The sequence below is a fragment of the Leptonychotes weddellii genome, chromosome 9, assembly GCF_054177405.1.
Source record: "Leptonychotes weddellii isolate Sample4059 chromosome 9, ASM5417740v2, whole genome shotgun sequence".
NCBI lineage: Eukaryota > Metazoa > Chordata > Mammalia > Carnivora > Phocidae > Leptonychotes > Leptonychotes weddellii.
This window is the reverse complement of record NC_138377.1, coordinates 53,994,792-54,014,437: the sequence shown is the minus strand read 5'-3', so window position 1 is coordinate 54,014,437 and position 19,646 is coordinate 53,994,792. Positions and strand designations below refer to the sequence as shown.

General features: G+C 40.9%; 1 protein-coding gene across 2 annotated transcripts in view; it reads right to left on the bottom strand.

Moving 5' to 3' along the window:
• Nucleotides 1–19,646, bottom strand: part of SLC25A21 (solute carrier family 25 member 21) — a 480,905-nt gene that overhangs the window by 32,448 nt on the left and 428,811 nt on the right. For both annotated transcript variants that reach the window (XM_081830600.1, XM_081830599.1), the window contains exons 4-6: nt 14,746–14,812; nt 9,118–9,177; nt 5,718–5,825 (exon numbers count right to left, since the gene is read on the bottom strand). In XM_081830600.1, coding sequence (XP_081686726.1) covers nt 5,718–5,825; nt 9,118–9,177; nt 14,746–14,812 — 235 coding nt within the window. The remainder of the gene's footprint in view (nt 1–5,717; nt 5,826–9,117; nt 9,178–14,745; nt 14,813–19,646) is intronic.

Here is a 19,646-nt window from a genome sequence, read left to right as displayed (position 1 = left end):
TCAAGCCTAGATCACAGAGGGGAGAACCCTTGCAGCGGGAGCCAGCAAGTCACCTGCCGTTCCTGGAAATCCTCATGGGAATCACACTTAGGGCTCCAAGAATATCACAGACGCAGCCTCTGCTCTCAGCCAGTCCTGCTCCTGGACCCCAGCCAGAGGGGTGCCCCGTTCAGGAACCCATTCTTCAGGGGGCCCCATTCTGGGCCTCTGCCAGCAATGCCCTTCCCACAGGACTGAGGGGGATATCTGCCTACTTCCCTCAACCTCCTTCTAGACTTTGCTCTGTGTTCCCTGAGACTGTGGCAGGCCCCGCCCTTCATCTTTCCCACCCTATCACTGTCTACAAGACGTTAAGTGTAGTATTTTTTTTAAAGATTATTTATTTATTTCAGAGAGGGAGAGCGCATGGGGGGAGGGGCAGAGGGGGAGAGAGAGAGAGAGAGACTCCTGAAGCAGACTCCCTGCTGAGCGTGGAGCCCAGCTCGGGGCTCAATCCCAGGACCTGAGATCACGACCTGAGCCGAAATCAAGAGTCGGGCGCTAAACCAACTGAGCCTCCCGGGCGCCCCACGTTAAGTGGATTATTAAGATTAACATTGACTATGGTTGCCCTCAGCTGTCCTCCATTGCAGAGCTTCTCTCAGCAGCAGCAACTTCTTGGGAGATGTTCGTCTTTAAAGGACCATGTTGACTCGCCTCCTCTGGCTGGGGAAATAGGAAAAGCCACAATGCCTGTGTAGGAATCTGTAGCGGTTGGTATCTAAGACAGGAGAAGAGAGGGGCTGAATAGTAGACAGGCTGCCTGAGAAACACACACTACTGGCGGGGACAACAAGAGTTATCTCGCTGCAAAATAGGCAAAATATGGGAAACTGCTCTGCTTTTCTTAAAGGTGTTGGCAAGCCACGTGGCCATTCTGCCTGCAGCCCATCCACTGAGTGTTCCACCACAACTGGTAGCTATAATTAACCGAAAAGGCTGAAAATCAGCTTAGTTCAAAGCTTCCATGTGAAGTGATTAAGTGGGCTTGATCAAGAATGCATATTTGGGGCGCCTGGGGGGCTCAGTCGGTTAAGTGTCCGACTCTCGATTTCGGCTTCAGGTTCAAAGCTTCCATGTGAAGTGATTAAGTGGGCTTGATCAAGAATGCATATTTGGGGCGCCTGGGGGGCTCAGTCGGTTAAGTGTCCGACTCTCGATTTCGTCTTCAGGTCATGATCACAGGGTCGTGAGATCGAGCCCTGCGTTGGGCTCCGTGCTGGGTGTGGAGCCTGCTTAAGATTCTCTCTCTCCCTCTCCTCCTCCCCCTCCCCTCAAAACAAAATACACGTTAGTTTTGTACAATTATCCCAGAGGAAGCCTATCTTGATTGTGCTGGAATTCTCTCCAAAGCGGCTTCAAATGTTTTTTGTGTCAATCTCTAGCTTCTGCTGCTATCTGCTAGCTATTTACAGCAAACAGAGATCCAGCTACTTCTGTTCATGATAGTACATCTGCATCTGGGTTTAAAGACCTTGTCAGTAGGCACTGTAACTAGGCTCCCAGCCCTTAAGCCTTGATAAAGAATTCTGGCTGAATGGATTGTATTGGCAGCTGAGCACTGCCTAACGTGGACCGAGGGAGCAAAGCACACCCAGTAAGCTGTCTACGTGCCCACGGCTGGAGTCAGCTGTGACTGCTCAACATTAATTGGGGTACTCTCAAGATAAATGTCTTTAGGTAAACTTAAGCGTTTATAAGATCAACTTGCATCTTGAAATAGTTATCGTTGGTTGACTGCCTACCATGTGCCAGGTTCTGGGTTAAGATCTTTGCATATATTATCATATTTAAATTCTCATAAAAACGTGTAATAACACCTACTGACACATTAAACCATCACTACCCGACAGGCTGCATTGACAGCTTTGCATACACATCTCAACCCTATTTCTATTATTCTTCTCTGACAAAATTGGAAACGACCATAGAGTGGGAAACATGAACTTGTCACATGGTCAGGGACAGAGATGGCCCTCTAGAGCTTGTGCTTCCAGCCACTTCACGGAAATGCCTTGCTGTAAGACAGCTGGACTGATCGCCATCATTTTATCACCGAGGGAACTGCATGAAACTTGTTCAAGGCCATGTTAGGAAATGGTAAAGAGCATGATGGGTGTATCTCTCTCCAACCCTGGGTCAGATTTGTCTGTTCACCCATGGCTTTCCTGTTCTAGACAGCTCTGTGTATATATGTTCTTTGATAGTTTGCATGTAAGGTTTAAACGTTTTTTAGAAATTATAGAGCAGGAAAAAACGGGGGGCTTCTGCTACTATAAATGAAGTAATAGAAACTGAATTATGCAACATTCAGCCTTAAGATGGGCCAGCAAGTCATTCCTACTCAAATCAGCTGAGAAACTTCTCCCTAAAGGGAGGCTTAATCCTGGCAGAGCCAAAGAACATTTCTTTGGGATTACATACTTCTCTTTATACTGTTCTGGATTTCCTAAATTTTCTACAATGAAAATGTTACTTTTTTTTTAAGTTTTTTTTTTTAATTTATTCATTCGAGATACAGAGATACAGAGAGAGAGAGAGAATATGAGCAGAGGGAGAAGCAGAGGGAAGGGCAGAAGCAGGCCCCCCGCTGAGCAGGGAGCCCGATGTGGGGCTCGATCCCAGGACCCTGGGATCATGACCTGAGCTGAAGGCAGACGCTTAACCATCTGAGCCACCCAGGTGCCCCGAAAATGTTACTTTTTAAAGTAAATGTTCACAGGTAATGCTGAATACATTCTCATGATAAACATTCAACTACACACAGCCCTTCCCCTAAACACTTACCTTCCACTCCCCCTCTTCTAGACTCCTTTCTAGAGGTAATCACAATTTAGAAGTTTGTATGAATTCCTTTGCATGACAGACCTGCACAGTCCTATAAGGAGATCACTACCCATACGTGGCTATTGACTACTCGAAATGTCCTAGTTCAAACTGAAGTGTGCTTGTAAGCATAAAATACACATGAGATTGAAAGACCAAATATGAAAAGGGTGTAAACTATCTCATATAATTTTTATACTGACTACATGTTGAAATGACAATATTTGGGATGTATTGGGTTAAATAATTAAAAATAAATAAATAAAATACAGTATTAATTTCATGTTTCTCTTTGCCTTTTTAAATATAGGTACTAGAAAATGTGGCTTACATTATATTGGTATCAGCCAGCACTGCTCTGGAGTGTAGATCATTTTTAATACGTTTACACACTTATTTATATAAAAGATTATTTTTTTGTGCTTTCTAATGTAAATATGCGTTACTTTTATACTTGGACTAAAACTTTTTTTAAAGTATAACCTTTAAATGCATTGATCATTAAATTAACTCCGTTCTTCCTTCCTTTCTCGTCCTCTTCCCCACCCCACCCATCACCTCCAATGCACACACTTCTTGACAACTGACAAAGCCTCAGAGTGAAGAAAGTAATAAGTATTCTTGGTCATACAAATGTTGAAGTGAGCCCACCTAACAACTGGATTACTCCAACCCAGGCACAGATTAACAAAAAGTATCTCCTTTTTGGATAAAAGAAAGTGCTAGTCAATGGAAGAAGGCTTTGGAGTTAGTGGCTCCTAGACAAAAGACATAGGAAATAGCTACAGTTGCCAAAAATGACTACCAGTTATTTTTAAAGAACTAGATCCAAATTTGCTATTCTCATCATGTCATCTGTTCCTCTGATTTTTTTTTTTTCTTTTTCAGAAAGCATAGTTCCATTACTTTATGTTGGGTGACTATGTACCACTAACTCCCTTTCCCTTGATCAATATTGCTTATAAAGCGCCACCTCAGTTCAGCTACTGAATCTTGATTGTTGTCAGAAATAAATGCTGACATGCGTGACCATGTCTGACTCGTTTGAAGGTTATAAGGTACTGAAAATTTCTGTTTTGTCTAATACCTAAAAATGAGTCCAGTTCAGTGGATTCTGCAAAGGAAATGACCCCAACAAGCGCCTGTTCTCCCTGCACTTAAAAACTGCCTGCCTGCATATAAACAGTTGACACACAGCGCACTCCTGTCAGTGAGCTGGGACCACGTACACATACTCTTGTGTTAAGCTGGAAGGGTGTTTCCTGTGTTCTAGCAAGGCCTTAACGCAAGCAACATATTAGCAGCTCTTACTTGGCCTCAGTGTGGAACGTCCTTGAGGGCAGAGGAGAGACAAAGAACATTAGGCATGAGCAGGGGTGCTGTCCTGACTCACTATTCTCATTCCCATGAGTGCTCCTTGGTGCCCTGTTCCATTTGCGTCCCTCTGGTTACGTGCTGCCTTGATAAAGGACCGCAGTTGAATACCTGTTTCCCTTTGCCCCCTCCTTGCCGCCCTGACAAACTTCCCAAGGACGAAAAAGAGGCCAGGGAGGAGGAGGAGCGCCACAATTTTCTTCTAGTTGGTAACTCTCCCAGTCTAATAAATCAAAATTTCCTTGAACAGATTTCACTGGGGGCTGCTCCATTTCAATAGGACATTCGAAAAGTGTTTCTCCTCTTTTCTTCCTATTCCTCACCACCTTTTTCCTTCATTCAAGGAAATAGAAAACAAAGCAGAGACTAGGGCAATGCAAGGCCTTTCAATTTTTACTGAAGTGCCAAATATCACAGCAATTAAGGCAACCTTTTGAAACTTAAAAAAAAAAAATTCTCCCTTAATTAGGATGGACTTCATCTGAGTGGCTACCATCTGCTGAAGCAGCCCAACCCTGTCCTCCTTGGGTCTTGGCAGCTACAGGTGAGTCGGGCCCCCTTCTCCTTTCCCACACCCCTGCTCAAGAAGCTGCCAGGGAGCTCTCAAGCAGTATCAGCAGGCAGGAAGTGGGGTGGGAGCGAGGGGGGTCTCCACCCATTAGCAGCTGCCTAACTAGTAGGCAGGGGAACTATTCTACAGAGAACTTCAGGTCAGCAGATACTCCAAAGCAATTTATACCACATGCTACCCAGTTGTGGAATTAAAATGCTAAGGGAGGAAGGACCTAGCACGCCAATCTCCTTATTTTCTCCCTTACCTGGTGTTTGGCACCCAAAAGAATAAAAGAAGAACAGTTGGACTTGGTGGTTTAAAGGGAATTATTAGGCAACTGGGAGGAAGTGAAGGCAGCTGTCTTCATGGAACATCATGTACCAGTGACTAAATGTCAGGACCCATCATTGTCCAAGTGGTGACGTCTACACAGGTTTAGTAACTTGCTTCATTCAGATTAAATCAAAAGACAAGCTTGACAGATTATCAGAATCTTTGGGGGAGGGCGGTGGGTGGAGTGGAGAAAGGAGTAAGGCAATTTTAAAAAATGACTTCATATTTTTTTTTTAAAGCACAATATTATCACCTCTGTGGTTTTTCTTCAGTTTCTTCTAGTGTAATGTGAAATAGAAGTCTTGCCAAAAGTAGGGGAAACATTTCCAAATAAGTCCTTATAGATTACATTCCAAATCTAAAATAAAAACTTGTAAACATGTGTTTGCCCATCAGACTTCAGAACATTTTTGTTCACGCTTCCCTTGTGGAAGAAACTTGACTTTTTCTTATGCTACTTCCTTAACAATAATTTGCTATGGTTTTAACAAATGACTAAGAGCCGGGTTCATAATTATATATATATAGCATATACATATTGAAAACAATTCTTTTACATTCCCTCACTAATAGGAAAACATTAAATGATTACCTCTGTAAATTTGTTCCGATTCGCTTGCAAGCCAACTTTTACTACCTCAAAAGGGTTAACCACGATAGCTTCTGTTAGTCCAGATCCTAATCCAGCAATGGCAAACGTCTAGAAAAGTTCAATCAATCAATAATTTAAAACAAGTTATGTATACTGAGTTAAACATCCTATTCATTACACTCTGCAGCTGAATGTTATGTGGAGAATGGAGAAACATATATAAATGTACCATATACCATTACTAAACAGCTTTAGTTCTTGATTAGATGCTGACAATTCATGAAGAAGAAATTACAGAAGCCACAAACCACATCCTAACAATTCAAAATAAAATGTCAAAGCCCCATCAACAATGACTTTTTCCTTTAATGAAAAGAAAGGTTGTCTTAGTGATTTAGGGTGGATATTAAAACATCTGCACATGTAACAATTAAAAGAGTCTGACTTATAAAAGGCAAGGCTCGTTTTTAAAACATCTACTTAAATCATTATTGAGCATCTCAAAAAATTCAAGAAGAACCAAAAATAAAATGTTTATAAAAAGCCAAATTTCAGATAACAAAACAGTGCAGCTAAAAACACTCAAATGTATAGCCCTGATGTTAGAGTCACTATTCTAGACAATTGACAAACAAAAAATTTTTTATTCATCCTTTCCCTATTTAAAAAAACCCCTGATAACTGCCCTATTCTTCTAGACGTAGAAGATGAGGAATAAAAGTTGAGATCAGAAATGGCGAGGTTGTTCTGAAGGGCTCAGCTAAAATCTAGAACATCTCTCAAAAGATGATGTCAGGTTCTGATTTGCTCTCAGTTAAGAGCTTCTGCAATAAGGAACTACAACTTTCTCGACTTTTCCTCAAAGTAGAATGTTTAAGGGTTTTCCAGAAAACCTGTATCAAAAATAACCACAACAGTTAAGACACACACACACACCAGAAAAACAAAATGAAACAAAGCCTCAAATTTCCAAAACAGATGTTGGAAAAAAGTAGTTCTTTAGTGCTAAAGCTGTAATTCCAGGAGAAGAGGGAACGCTATATACAGCCAAAAGAAGAAAAAAGCCAATGAAGAATAAAGAGCAGATAACTCTTACTAGGAGTCTCTAATTTCTTCAAAGTAGACTAAAAGAGAAAAGAGAAAGGAATATTCCCTAACCTTGGAAGAAAAGGCAAGGTAGAACAAGGGAGGATCTAGAGGGAAGTCTGGATTCAGGTCCTGGTTCTGCCACTTCTTGGCTGTGTCACCAGGGCTGCCATATGCATTAGTTTGTGCACAGAAGAAGGTGTGTGTATGTGTGTAGGCTGAGATCCCGCCTGCACCGCACTTGCCAAGCTGGAGCCCTGCAGAGGCGTCCCCCAGGGGAAAGGGCAACTTTGCATAATTCACACAAAGGCACCACATGTGCGAGCTGCAACTCTGTGTCTAAATCACTCAGCCTTTTATAAGCCATAGTTTCCTCATCTGTAAAATGGAACAATGACATCTAATCTCCCTAACTCATATGAGGATCAAAACAACGTGTGAAGGCCTTTGTAAAGTGCTTTACAAAAACCATTGGTCCTGTTGCACATAAAAATGCAGAGGAAGAATGGGATCATATACGGATTCAAGGAGAGGGAATAATTCATCATGTTTTCCTTTCACGCCCCTTCATTACGATTTTAAACACATTTGCATAGGGTAACAGACCAAATATTTCATTCATTTGTCTCAGACTTCCATCATGGAAGCCAAAACATGTGTGTGTGCACGCATGTGTACACACACACACACACACACACACACACGTCCCAAACTCTTCTGACTGGGAAAGCTAAAATCCAGATGTTCAGGTTTTTATTACTTACTGTATGCAATCTTCCAAATAATTCACTTTTTTGTTCTTCTATAAAACTCAGCTACATTTGCTGTCAGAACTAGTGTTCAGCAGTCCCTTGTCAAAAGAATTGATCAGCTATCAGCAGATCACGTTACTTAGATGATTCCAGAGACCAGCGGTAACAGTGGGGTTCCCAGCCTCCTAGGCTTTTCATGTGCGAGAACCAGGGGACATTTAAGGGCTGTTTAAGTGTCTAGCTGTATCAAAAAGAAACTGGAATAAATGAATTCAAGGAAAGAGAACAACTGCCTACAGTTTGCATGCATTCAGTTAGAGTAGCTGGAGTGGCCAAATGCTTTTCTGTTTTAATTCTCACGAGCCCAAAAGCCTGCAGCCTCTCACATGGTACCAATGCTCGACACAGGAACAGCCAGCTGGCCCTCTGGAGACCATATTTTATTGTCTTTTGCTAGGAAGTTTTTAATCCTCTCTTAACCAAGATGTTTTCAAAGTTGAGAATGACATTAAGACAGCGAGGCATTAAAAAAATAATCTGAGCTAATATTAGGACTCGTGCTGCCACTTCTACCATACAAAGCTATTTTGCAGTCACCTTGTTTAGGCAGGAGTCTGGGCGAGAAGTTTCTTAACAGGATCCTTCCTAGAGAAGGGGCATGTACGGTTTAAAAAATAACAGATATTTCTTCTTGGACAGTCTATTGGGCAGAGTAAATATTCTGAAGTAAACCTTTAAAAGTTAAGTAACGGAAGAGCTGAAGCTCAGAACACTGCCTCTCTGGTTGAGTTTTGAGGCCCATTGCAGCAGGTAAACCGGAGGACATTTCTAGGGGCTGGGAGGCCCACTGTCAGTTGGAGGGCCAATGTATCATTTGTTTTGCTTTGTTTTGTTTTTCAGATTTGGAGGGAGAAATCAGTGCACTTTCTCTCGGGCTCTTGCTGCACACATACTCGTAGAAGCCATCTGGCCACTCTAATTTATCTTGTGAAAAGCAGCAGTCACCAAGAAGGAGAGGAGAGGCACTGAGCAATGTTCACATCACCATGCGATTTCCATGTAACAGCTGAGATGTGTCATTGTAGCATCGCTGTTCTCCGCAACCACTAAAGGTCCTTCAGTCTGCATCTGCCTACAGGGTGACCTGAAGTCCTGTATTTCCTACAGCTGGAGCAAAAGCTGGAAAAGTGACCTGTTAGGAAATGTTTTAGGCATACTGACTTTTGCATAAACAGATATGCGCAGTACGTAGTATGTAAACACATGCATGCTTTGGCTTTCACAGAATCTTTGACAAATGTACTCTTTATTTTATATTCTTGACCATATCTCATATGGGTCTTTCCACACATATCACTGTTATCATAAATTCATCACTGGGAGCTATAAAATAGCCAAATTGTGAGTTATTAGGAAGATGGCTTTCAACAAGTAGCTGAACATTGAATAACTCGAATTCATATTTTAGTAGTTGGGCTTGGGGAATCAAAAGGGTTTTTGTTTCCAGATTTCGGTTTATGAAATAACTCACACACTTAAGTATAATAAATACTCTCACTTACCAAAGCTGGCGACAGTGACACATATCCTAGCAATTTCTTGTACTGCTCAAACGTGAAAAACTGTGAAACAAAACCAAACCCAGAGATTTATAACAATGTCTTGCAACAAACCCTTTAATTGACTCAAATTTCTTTAGTAAATCATGATATTAACCAGCATTTTAGAAAAATGATAAACCAACGAACACAGTTTTTAATCTGGTCTCGGGTAGTTGCTTAGTGGGCCTTACTTGAACATTCACATTTTCAAATGCAACTATAATAGCCTACAGAAGAGCTGATGGAATCCTTTATAGCGGTAAATGAACCATACAGCTTCCATTTACCATGACCATTTTCAGTTTCCCCAGACATCAATAGACTTCTTTTTTATGGCAGTGATTCAAAATTATAGGCAGAGAGACCCCAAATCTCTGGTCTCCTATGTTTTCTCTGTGAACTGCTTTCCCAGTGAATGCCAGTTTTCTAACCCACTTGTAAAAGACACCCCCTTCTCATCTTTAACTTGCGCATATACTCTTGTGTATCTCCATTGTTTCATGGAGTTTCTAAACCCTCACTGATGATGAAGGTGCCATGGTAAAACAGAGAAGGACCCAATGAGGTCATGTAGTCCGTCCTGACTTAAAGCAAGACTGTCTTCAACCTTTCTCCTTTCACGAAGAAAGAGAGCTGCTTTTTCCTTCCTTTAACATCTGATGAAGATTTTGTAGGTTCCTTTCATGAGGTAACATTTCATATAATTTTCTCTGCAAATAAATTTCTATGGAGGCAAATGTCATCAGACTTCATGTAATGTGCCCCAAATACATTTCTCTCCTCTCTTTCTGTACTCTGTAATTTGGGAAACAATTCTCCTTGATCATGATGTTTTGCTCCTGGGCGCTCTGTTAGTAGAAGCTGCCAATGTCATTGGTAAGGCACAATCTTAGGTCCTGCTAGGGCCTGATTTTTAAGGCCCCAGAAAAGGCATGGGTACTTGATGGTCTCGAATGCCTTCTACTCTATTACTTTGTAACTCAATAAGAGGGGGGAAGAAAAAAAAAGCAGATTTGGGGATCAAATAATACTCTGTTGTTAGAAAGAGGTAGTTCTATGTAGACATGGCTCTACGAGTCTTTGGGCAGAGATTTGGATTCTTTTAAAGACCCAGGAATAACTTTTGTGCCATGTTTCTTTAACTCAACTACAGATGTAGACTTTTCTAGATCAGGGATTCCTTCATTTACTCATTCAACAAATATTTATTGGATGCCTCCTGCAGCAGTGAATAAAGAGAAACCCCTGCCTCCTTGATCTAACATTCTAGTGGATGGTGTCAACTCCGAAACTCTCCTGGTGTTAAAAAAAAAGCACCAGTGGCCACCGTTTTGGTGAAACCATTAACCATGGAAGGAAAAGTGTTACTGTCTTAGGCTTTACAGATAAGTTTTTTTCTTCATTTTTATGGTCACTATCATCACTATTCTTTGACAATCACCTTGCTAGGGTTTTGATGGGAGCAGTCCTGGGACTGAATCCTGGCTATGCTACTTAGCTGTGAAAGCCTGGGCAAGTCACCTGACCTTTCCAGCCCTCGAGAACACAAAACTTACCTTCTAAAATATTCCTTAAATAACAGAATTTAAGTAAGATTTTCTGACATGCCTGACACAGATAGGACTTTCAGAAAATCTTAGTTTTCATTCTCTTTCTTCACTTTGGGCTAATGGAGGAACCACAGTTACTTGTATCCCTCACGATAGCTTGCTGTGGTCCAGGTAACATGCGAAGGCCTTGGCAGGTGCTACTGCGCCGAATCCATACAAGACCATCAGAAAACAGGTTATAGTACGATCATGGTTCTCATTCTGTAGATCCACATCCTGCAGCTAGTGAGTAGAAGGACTGACTGCAAAGCCTGTGTATGCTCTTAAACACGACATATGCTTGCTCACTGCTGAGCCGTGACTGTTAACAGTTTGGGATTCTCTGCCCCAGAGTTTTCTTGCTGCTGAGGTCTTCTTGCCTTCCCTGACCTTGGAAGCCCGGAGTCCCTCAAGGCAGAAGGTTTCAAACCTTTTGGAGCACAATCTATGTAAAAAGTATTTACGTAACACTCACACACGCGCCCGCGTGCACGCACGCATGCGCACACGCACGAAGGCAGTGTTCGCGCACGCACGCACACATGCACACGCGCACGAAGGCAGTGTTCGCGCGCGCACGCACGCACGCGTGCACACACGCACGAAGGCAGTGTACCCCTTGTATTTATTTATAACTGAAAGAAAACATTGCTGTAAAACAGTGTTTCCCCCTCCCTATGTGTAATGCACTATGTTTCTATTCTGTTTCGTAAAAAACATTCTGGTCATGACCCATTACATCTAGTGACCCACTTAATTGATTTTATGACTCATAGGTCATGACCTACATTTGGAAACACTGAATACTGGGTTCAGGGAAGTTCTGGGATGGATGGACCTCACAAAAGGCCTCACTACCTTGTTCTCTTCCAGTGTGAGGATGCGGTTTTGATTTTTGTTCTTCTTTATTTCTGACTTTCTGTAGTTACAAGGGATTAAGGACCAAACTGGGATCTCAGGGGAGAAGTCTGGGGACAGGCACTTGGCCTGTCATTGTAGCAATTCTCACAGGGAATTCCAAGTCTATGTGTCGGGGCAATTCTAGGCTTTTCCTATTCCATCTCTAAAATTGTGAGAAAACCAAGCTACTATTAGCTGACTGGTACTCATCAGCAGTGTTGCTGGAAGATTTTGGCGAATGCCTAGGTGAAATGATTCAGACACTCTTATCCAGTACCTCTGTCCTGTGAACTCTAGCTGCCTTGCCCTCTCCAGCCTGTCAGCTCCGTCTCAACCCAGGGAGTACACTGGGCTCTGCTTACATTTCCCCTGCGTGCCCGGGGTCTGGAAAAACCTCTCAAGGCAGTAAGTTGAGGGCAAACCATAGAGCTCTTCTCATTTGTTCCCTGTCCCTGCCCTTCCTTGTCTGATGTCCAGTGTCCTGAAAACTGTGGTTTCATATATTTTGTTCATTTTTGTTGTTGCCGTTTCAGGCAGGAGAGTAAATCTGGTCTCTGTTACTCTATCTTGGCTGGAAATGGAAGTCTTGGTCTTCCAAAAACTGAATAGTAGATGTGGGAATTTTGGGGACTAGGATAGGAATGTCTCCTGTGATAAATCAATACACTTTCTTTCTGTTTCTTTCTCTATGTTTCATTTGTGCATCTAACATTGATTGAGCATCTAGTGTGTGTAGACACAATGACAGGTGTAGGAGGGGTGGTGAATAGCTTTCACAATTCTTACTCTCTCGTGGGTCTGGTTAGCATCAGGCAGTCCTGGAGAGTCTGTCCATGGAAAAATGCTGTTTTTGGACCTGTGAATCTCAAGACCAGACCCAGGAAACTTGAACGTGGTGCCTCCCATGTCTGAAGGGCCAGTTGGTCTCTTTCTGAGGTCTTTATTTCCTTTTGCTAACTGCAATACTAATTCTGTCTTAATCTGTGAAGGGGTAAGTTTCATTTATTTAGCATCGATGAGTCTTATTTTAATGATGAATCCCATTTCAAAGAATACAGTGCAGAAAAACTTCACATTGTCTGTTTCTGATTATAATAATGATTGTGATTGAAGTGTCAGTACCAAGGAATACACACACACACATGTATATTCACATATATTCATGTATATGTATGTATGTGTGGGTATATTTATACATATACTTATATATGGTCTCTGAATATTTTTTCTGAAGTAAACTTTGATGGCATGCAATGAAGCACTTTACGATGTATGAAATCGTTACAATCAGATGATTGCTTTCCTCACAAATTCTAAGATAAATATCTATAAAATTTTCTATGAATATTTTCATAAATTGTATTGAAAAACTAGTGCTATCCATCTGGCAAAGATACACTTAACTCCAAATTATACTTAAAAAGCCAATGCACTTACCATATGTCTCAATAATTTTAAGGTAAAATCAACTTGAAACAAGATGTCTGGGGCACATACACCATATCCAGTTGCCCAAAAGTTCATCTGTTAACCATTGCTCTGGCAGCGAGCATTGCTTTTTTCTTCAGTAGAGACTAACTCAGTTTTGTAAAGCTCAACTTTTTTTTTTCCTTACATAAAAGACTGTTCAACACTGATAAACTTTAATCCTCTTCAAATTTAAATGAAATTTTCTCCAATGTATAGTATTAAGGAAAAATATTCCAGGAAAAACTTTAATTATAACTTACTCTATTTATCCATGTAAAACACTGAACAAATGAACATATTATTCCATGGAGACAAAGTGACTTTCCTTTTGAAAAGGAACTCTGCTCTGTTTGTTTACTTGGGCAATCTTTTATCAAGTGAGGCCATTTCATAATTCAATTCAGCCCTCTTGTGTACTTTGGTGAACTTTTTCCAGATTCTCTACTGCGATTCAGATCCTTACAATGAAATTTGTATTGAAGTAATAATATAAAATCACAGAAACTATGGCAACAAAGGGGATGAATTTATAGAGAAAGTATGTTTTACAGCTTTGTTTTCTGAATTCTAGACCTGAATCAAATCCTATTAAATTACTATTTTGACATAATGTAGAAGTATGGTGTCTGTGCATGTCGGTGATTTTATCATAAAATTTAACTTAGTCTACCTCTTAACTTACTGAGCAAAAGTATAGAAATTGTCCCATCTTACTTCTCAGGAATATTGGGAATACAAATTGAGTAATGTATCTGAAAAAAGCTTTATGTCATTAGTTGGAAAGGAGGTCTTTTGGTCTAAGTGTATGTTATCCTTCTTATGGAAAGACAAAGCCGGATTTGGTGAAGTCAGTGGTGTGGGGGAGGGGGCACTGACAGCCAGAGTCACTGTGATCAGGACTTCTGTTCGAGAGAACATAGAAAAGAGTGATCAGATTTAGTTCTTTCTTCCCTGGAGGTCCTGCCAGATCTCTGTGTTCCTATCCAGATACCAAACCAACAAATAGTACATAAACTCCCATAGTTATGTGGTTAAAGAATGGAAATCAGCATAGAGGAAGTAATAATTTTGTAAAAACCAGAGTAGAGAATTTTAACAGAGGAGACCAGGGTGGAGGGGGTAGGGAAAGAAATGAAGTTAGCATTCCAAGTAAATGTGTTATATGAGAATCATGTACAAAGAAATACAGTGTATTAGTTTGCTCTGTTCATAAAATGGAACTGATTTAGGGAAAAAGGTTTTTCTACCACTCTTCCCTCGTCTCCTCTCCCTCTCTCTTTAATAATTATTGCTACCAAGGAAAATTGATGAATTGCTTTGAGAAAAAGGTCTAGTTATTTTGTGGCTGCTGTGGTTCAATTACATGAATTTCATTCACTACTGTACTTTTTGTATAATCTCCTCATCAGAAGGGAGTGCCTTTACCTGAAAAAAAAAATCCATAAATCAATATTTGAGAGAGTGACCTGGCCTAATTATAATAAAAGTTATGCTATAATTTCCACATTAAATTTTTCACTCTCTTATCTTTAATTCACATTAACGTCCCATAGTTTGTTGTGGGATGTTTTAGGGATGAAGTTGTTACTGCAGTCTATTTTCACTTGGTGGAAAGGTATACAATGCTTACCTTCACTGCTCTTTTTGGTGTTTCAGCCAAGATTGGTGGCAGAATCCCCTTGTAAAAACCAAACAATCTATTGGAGAAATAAAAGACTTTATGTAACGGAATCAGGAAACAGGTAATTCTGCTTTTGTTTATAGATAAAGCAACTAATCTTAAAGTATCCCCAATTATTCAATGTAGCACACCAATCATGAAGTCTTCCTTTGTTTTAATTCTAATGTGCAGAGATTATGAATTCTACAATTATTAACACTATGAAATTCAGAAGAATGGCACCAAGACTGGAATCCCCTGGGTACATTGCTAACCACAACAATGAGTTGTACCTAAAGGATGAACTTGACCTTCCTCACTCTAAGGGATCTTGAATTTATGTTCTCAGTTGTATGGTAGGTAGCTTCAAGCTGTCCACAGTTTTTTTTTTTTTTTAAAGGTTTTATTTATTTATTTGACAGAGAGAGAGAGACAGTGAGAGAGGGAACACAAGCAGGGGGAATCGGAAGAGGGAGAAGCAGGCTTTCCGCAGAGCAGGGAGCCCTATGTGGGGCTCGATCCCAGTACCCTGGGATCATGACCTGAGCCGAAGGCAGACACTTAACGACTGAGCCACCCAGGTGCCCCGAAGCTGTCCACAGTTTTGCACTTCCTCCCTTGTAACCAAATGAGGTTCAGGTTATACCTGAGCCCACAGACTGGAACTTTCTGTGCTAACAAGGGGCACAAATCCTTACTTTTAGCTCTACTAACACAAAGGAACTAACAAGCTCTATCACTACGGAAACTGAGCTCCCAGCCCTGTCCTGAGTTAGTAATGATCTTTTTAACTTCCTTGATGGAGATAGAAGGTCAGGGACATACGTTGCTGGCAGAAGAAATGTCAAACTTCCTTGCTGAAACACAGTCTTACAGGGCCTGGGATGACTGTGAATGCCAATGTTGAGGGACTTGTCACATACTCAAATGTTTTTAGAAACAAAAACAAGGGCGCCTGGGTGGCTCAGTCGTTAAGTGTCTGCCTTTGGCTCAGGTCATGATCCCAGGGTCCTGGGATGGAGTCCCACATCGGGTTCCCTCCTCGGCGGGAAGCCTGCTCTCCCTCTCCCACTCCCGCTGCTTGTGTTCCTGTTCTCGCTATCTCTGTCTCTGTCAAAAAAATAAATAAAATCTTTAAAAAAAAAAAAAAAGAAACAAAAACAAAAACAAAAAACAAAACCGAGAATGAGTGCCATATGCTTATGATAAGGTTCATAAAATGTCACCACTTATTTCATATTAGATTTTAAGATTCAAAATTTTAAATTTGTCCACCCTGTTCCGGATGAACCCATAAGTGACTACAGAAAAAAACCAGGACTCAATGTGTTTGTATCTTAGGATGTCCATTTAACATAGAACTGGGGCTTCTCCGACTGACCTCTCAAGCTTCACTCCAACTTCCCTAAATTGGGTTCTGCTTCTAGAACAAGTTAAGAATTTATATATACTAATCCTCTGTGCCACCCAATCCAACGTGGTGATCTCTTTCTCTTCCCTGATTGACTGGCTTACAAAGCACACTTCAGTTAGGGAAGCAAAGGGTTTGTTTTATAGCTTCTAAATTGTTGGCTCCTTGAGGGCTAAGTGTGCATTAGTGTGCTTACCCCAGAGTCTTCTCTGTGTGTGGGTATGTAACCAGGACACAAACGTTTGTTAAGCATGTTGATTTCGCAAAGGGGAAGAAAGGAATCAAATGATCCCCTGATACGGGCTTACTCTACCCAGTACTTTTGACTTAATGGATAGTGCTAGCAGACATATGATTTGAAGAATTATGGGAATTCATGCTTCCACCTCCTTTCCATTCCAATTTCAACTACTAATGCCTGAAATTCACTTATAAAATTCAAATACCACCACTCTTTATCATTTACATTTCATTATAAATTAATCATTACATAATTTTCAGCATAAGAGTGACTAAGCATAGGCTCGGTCTTCCCAGAAGATAAATGTGATTATCTGAATAGAAGTTCTATATTTATAATGAAAGATTTATTAGTTCTGTTCTTTCTGTGCTGATTTTTCCATATCTGGAAGATTATGTCTGGTTTTTGGGGAAAAAGTTAAGAAGAACATTTAAATAACTAAAGCTTCTAGAACAGAGTGTCCCTGTTAATAATAGAGGTACTTGAAATCCCATACAACAGAGAGCAGTTACAGGAAGAACAGTCACTCAGCCTGGAGAACAGTCATAGGGAGAAACATGATGAACATGACTGATCTCTTGAAAGGTGAGCATGTAGGAAAGAGCTTCGACTTTTCCATTTGTTTTCAGGTGGTAGAACTAGGACCAACAGATGGAAGGAACAAGAAAAGACACATTATTGGGGTGCCTGGGTGGCTCAGATGGTTAAGCGTCTGCCTTCGGCTCAGGTCATGATCCCAGGGTCCTGGGATCAAGCCCTGCATCAGGCTTCCTGCTTGGCAGGAAGCCTGCTTCTCCCTTTCCCACTCCCCCTGCTTGTGTTCCCACTCTCGCTATCTCTCTCTCTGTCAAATAAATAAATAAAACCTTAAAAAAAAAAAAAAAGAGAAGACACATTATTGATCCAGTAGGAGCTTAATATAAGGAAGTACTCCTAATAGAATTATCTACAGATGGAATAGGCTGTCCTGAAAAATGATGAATTCTCCTTCATGGTAAGTTGTCAAGCAGTCTGGATGGCCACTTGTCATGGATGCCAGAGAGGGGATGTATACAGCAATGGATGAACTTGATGGCCCTCAAGATCGGTCTACTCCAACCCTCAGATTTCGTGGTTCTAAGAAAAATAACAGGAGGATATGGGAAAGTGCTTTCCTGAAGAGACAAAATCTGCCTTAACTTCAAACTTCTGCCTAAAGTAGAGTATTGCTTCTCTGGAGAAGGACAGAAATCTTCTGAGTAACACAGAAGGTCTTCATTTTAAAAATGATGGGAGAAAATATTAAAAAGAGGTGTAAGGCAGGAGGGAAGAGAGGCAGCTGGGAGAACCATAAGGATTTAATCTGAAAAGAGCTGGGAGGTCCAGAGCCCTCTGCTTCAAGTTGGCGATGCTTCCTTGATGCGCCCTCCTTCCCGTCTCTCTGCTCGGTTCCTTTCATGTGTAATCATCCCCCCGCCACCCCCAAATCCCTGCCACTGCCTCCAGCCATCCCCCCATCCTGAACTTTCTAACAGTGAATGAACAGCTTTAATGGGAAATTCTCAAGGACCATAGGCAGGCTTTGTTTGAAAATGGGAACCTAGATCTACTTCCTTGCACTGTTTTCACAATATATCCTTGCAATAGTAGACATCTACAGAATAGTCAGGCCACCACCTCTTCTGTTGAGAACTGCCCCACCCAATTTTTTAAAACACTGGAGCCAACACATTAGTACAATATGATACCACTTGTAGGCAGTTGGTTGATTGGGCACCTCACCAAATGGACCCAAATGGTATTCTGTCTCTTTGCCCCAATCTGATCCAAGCTAGACCTAGCAGAGTTTTTCTCCAGGATTTGGGAATTAGAACTGAAAAAGTCAAGTCTCGCTCTGTGTGGTTGGAGCTCTAAGACAGAAAGCTAGCATATCAGGGACAGTCAGTCATTTGGAGAAAGTCAATCTGCAGTGATAAAAAAGAAGGAAGCTACCATTCAGGGAAACACAGAAGCAAAATGGAGAAGAGAAGTTCTGATACTGGGTGTATGACCCTGCTGCCAGCAATTTTTTACACTTGGTTATATCTCAACCTTTCTTGAATATTGGCATTTCCCTTTGCTTTTCATTCTTTGAGATACCCAGTATCACTTAGAATAAATTCCTTTTTTTTTACACCTAAATAATTCTGAGTTGGGTTTATTACTTAACAACCCAAAGTCCTGAATCCAGAAAGTAAGCCTCACGGCCCCTACAGTCAAAGTGGCTGCTACAGGACCTCCGTGCCACACCCTCTCCCACGAAGAGCCTTTTTGTCAGTGAAGATTGGCCCTTGGGCCAATTAGAAGAGTCACACCTAAAATTAGAGAAAGAGAATGTGGTGGGCAAGGGCACAAGCTGACGAGCTACTTTTCTTGATTGATTAGATAATTACTGGAAGCTTTCCTAAGGTAAAGTACAACATACAGATTCTTAAAAACAAAAAGGAATTGTCATGTTTTATGAAGGAGATACTTTTTTTTTTTTTCTGCTAAAGAACTAATGCTTATACCTACATGCACTGTTCACTCTGCCAAATTTTTCTGCCTTCATGTAGCTTTGGCTTGAAATACAGAGCATGTGGCTGAAGAGGACAGAAACTAGGGAAGTTGAGAGATTTGTGACACCCATATCAACATGCTTTATCCTGCTTACTTCTCAAGAAGCAGACTGACACATCCAGTCTACTTCCTAGATGAATGGAAACTAATTCTAATGTGTATGTAGCATTAATAGCAGTTCTTATCCCTGAAAAGACAGTAAAGCCACCATTCTGGCTTTAAGTTTTGACCAATATCAAGCCAAATGGAGAACTCTTTGGAAGAGGCATGAAAACCAATGCAAGACCTCCCATAACAAGGTGGTATGAACTATATGTCAGTCCTCAGTTTGTTTCTCAAAATTGTTATTTCTAAAAGTAGTGAATTTGGTTTTAATTATCCTATGTAGGAAAATGTTAACTTGGATGTTTATGGACTTTTGTTGATATTGATATAAGTAAAATAGTCAAAATTTGTCAAAAGCTTACTATGTACTAGCCACTCTGTTAAGAATAAATGTATGTATAAAGAACTTCTTAAACTCAACACCCAAAGAACAAATGATCCAATCAAGAAGTGGGCAGAAGACATGAACAGACATTTTTCCAAAGAAGACATCCAAATGGCCAACAGACCCATGAAAAAGTGCTCAACATCGCTCGG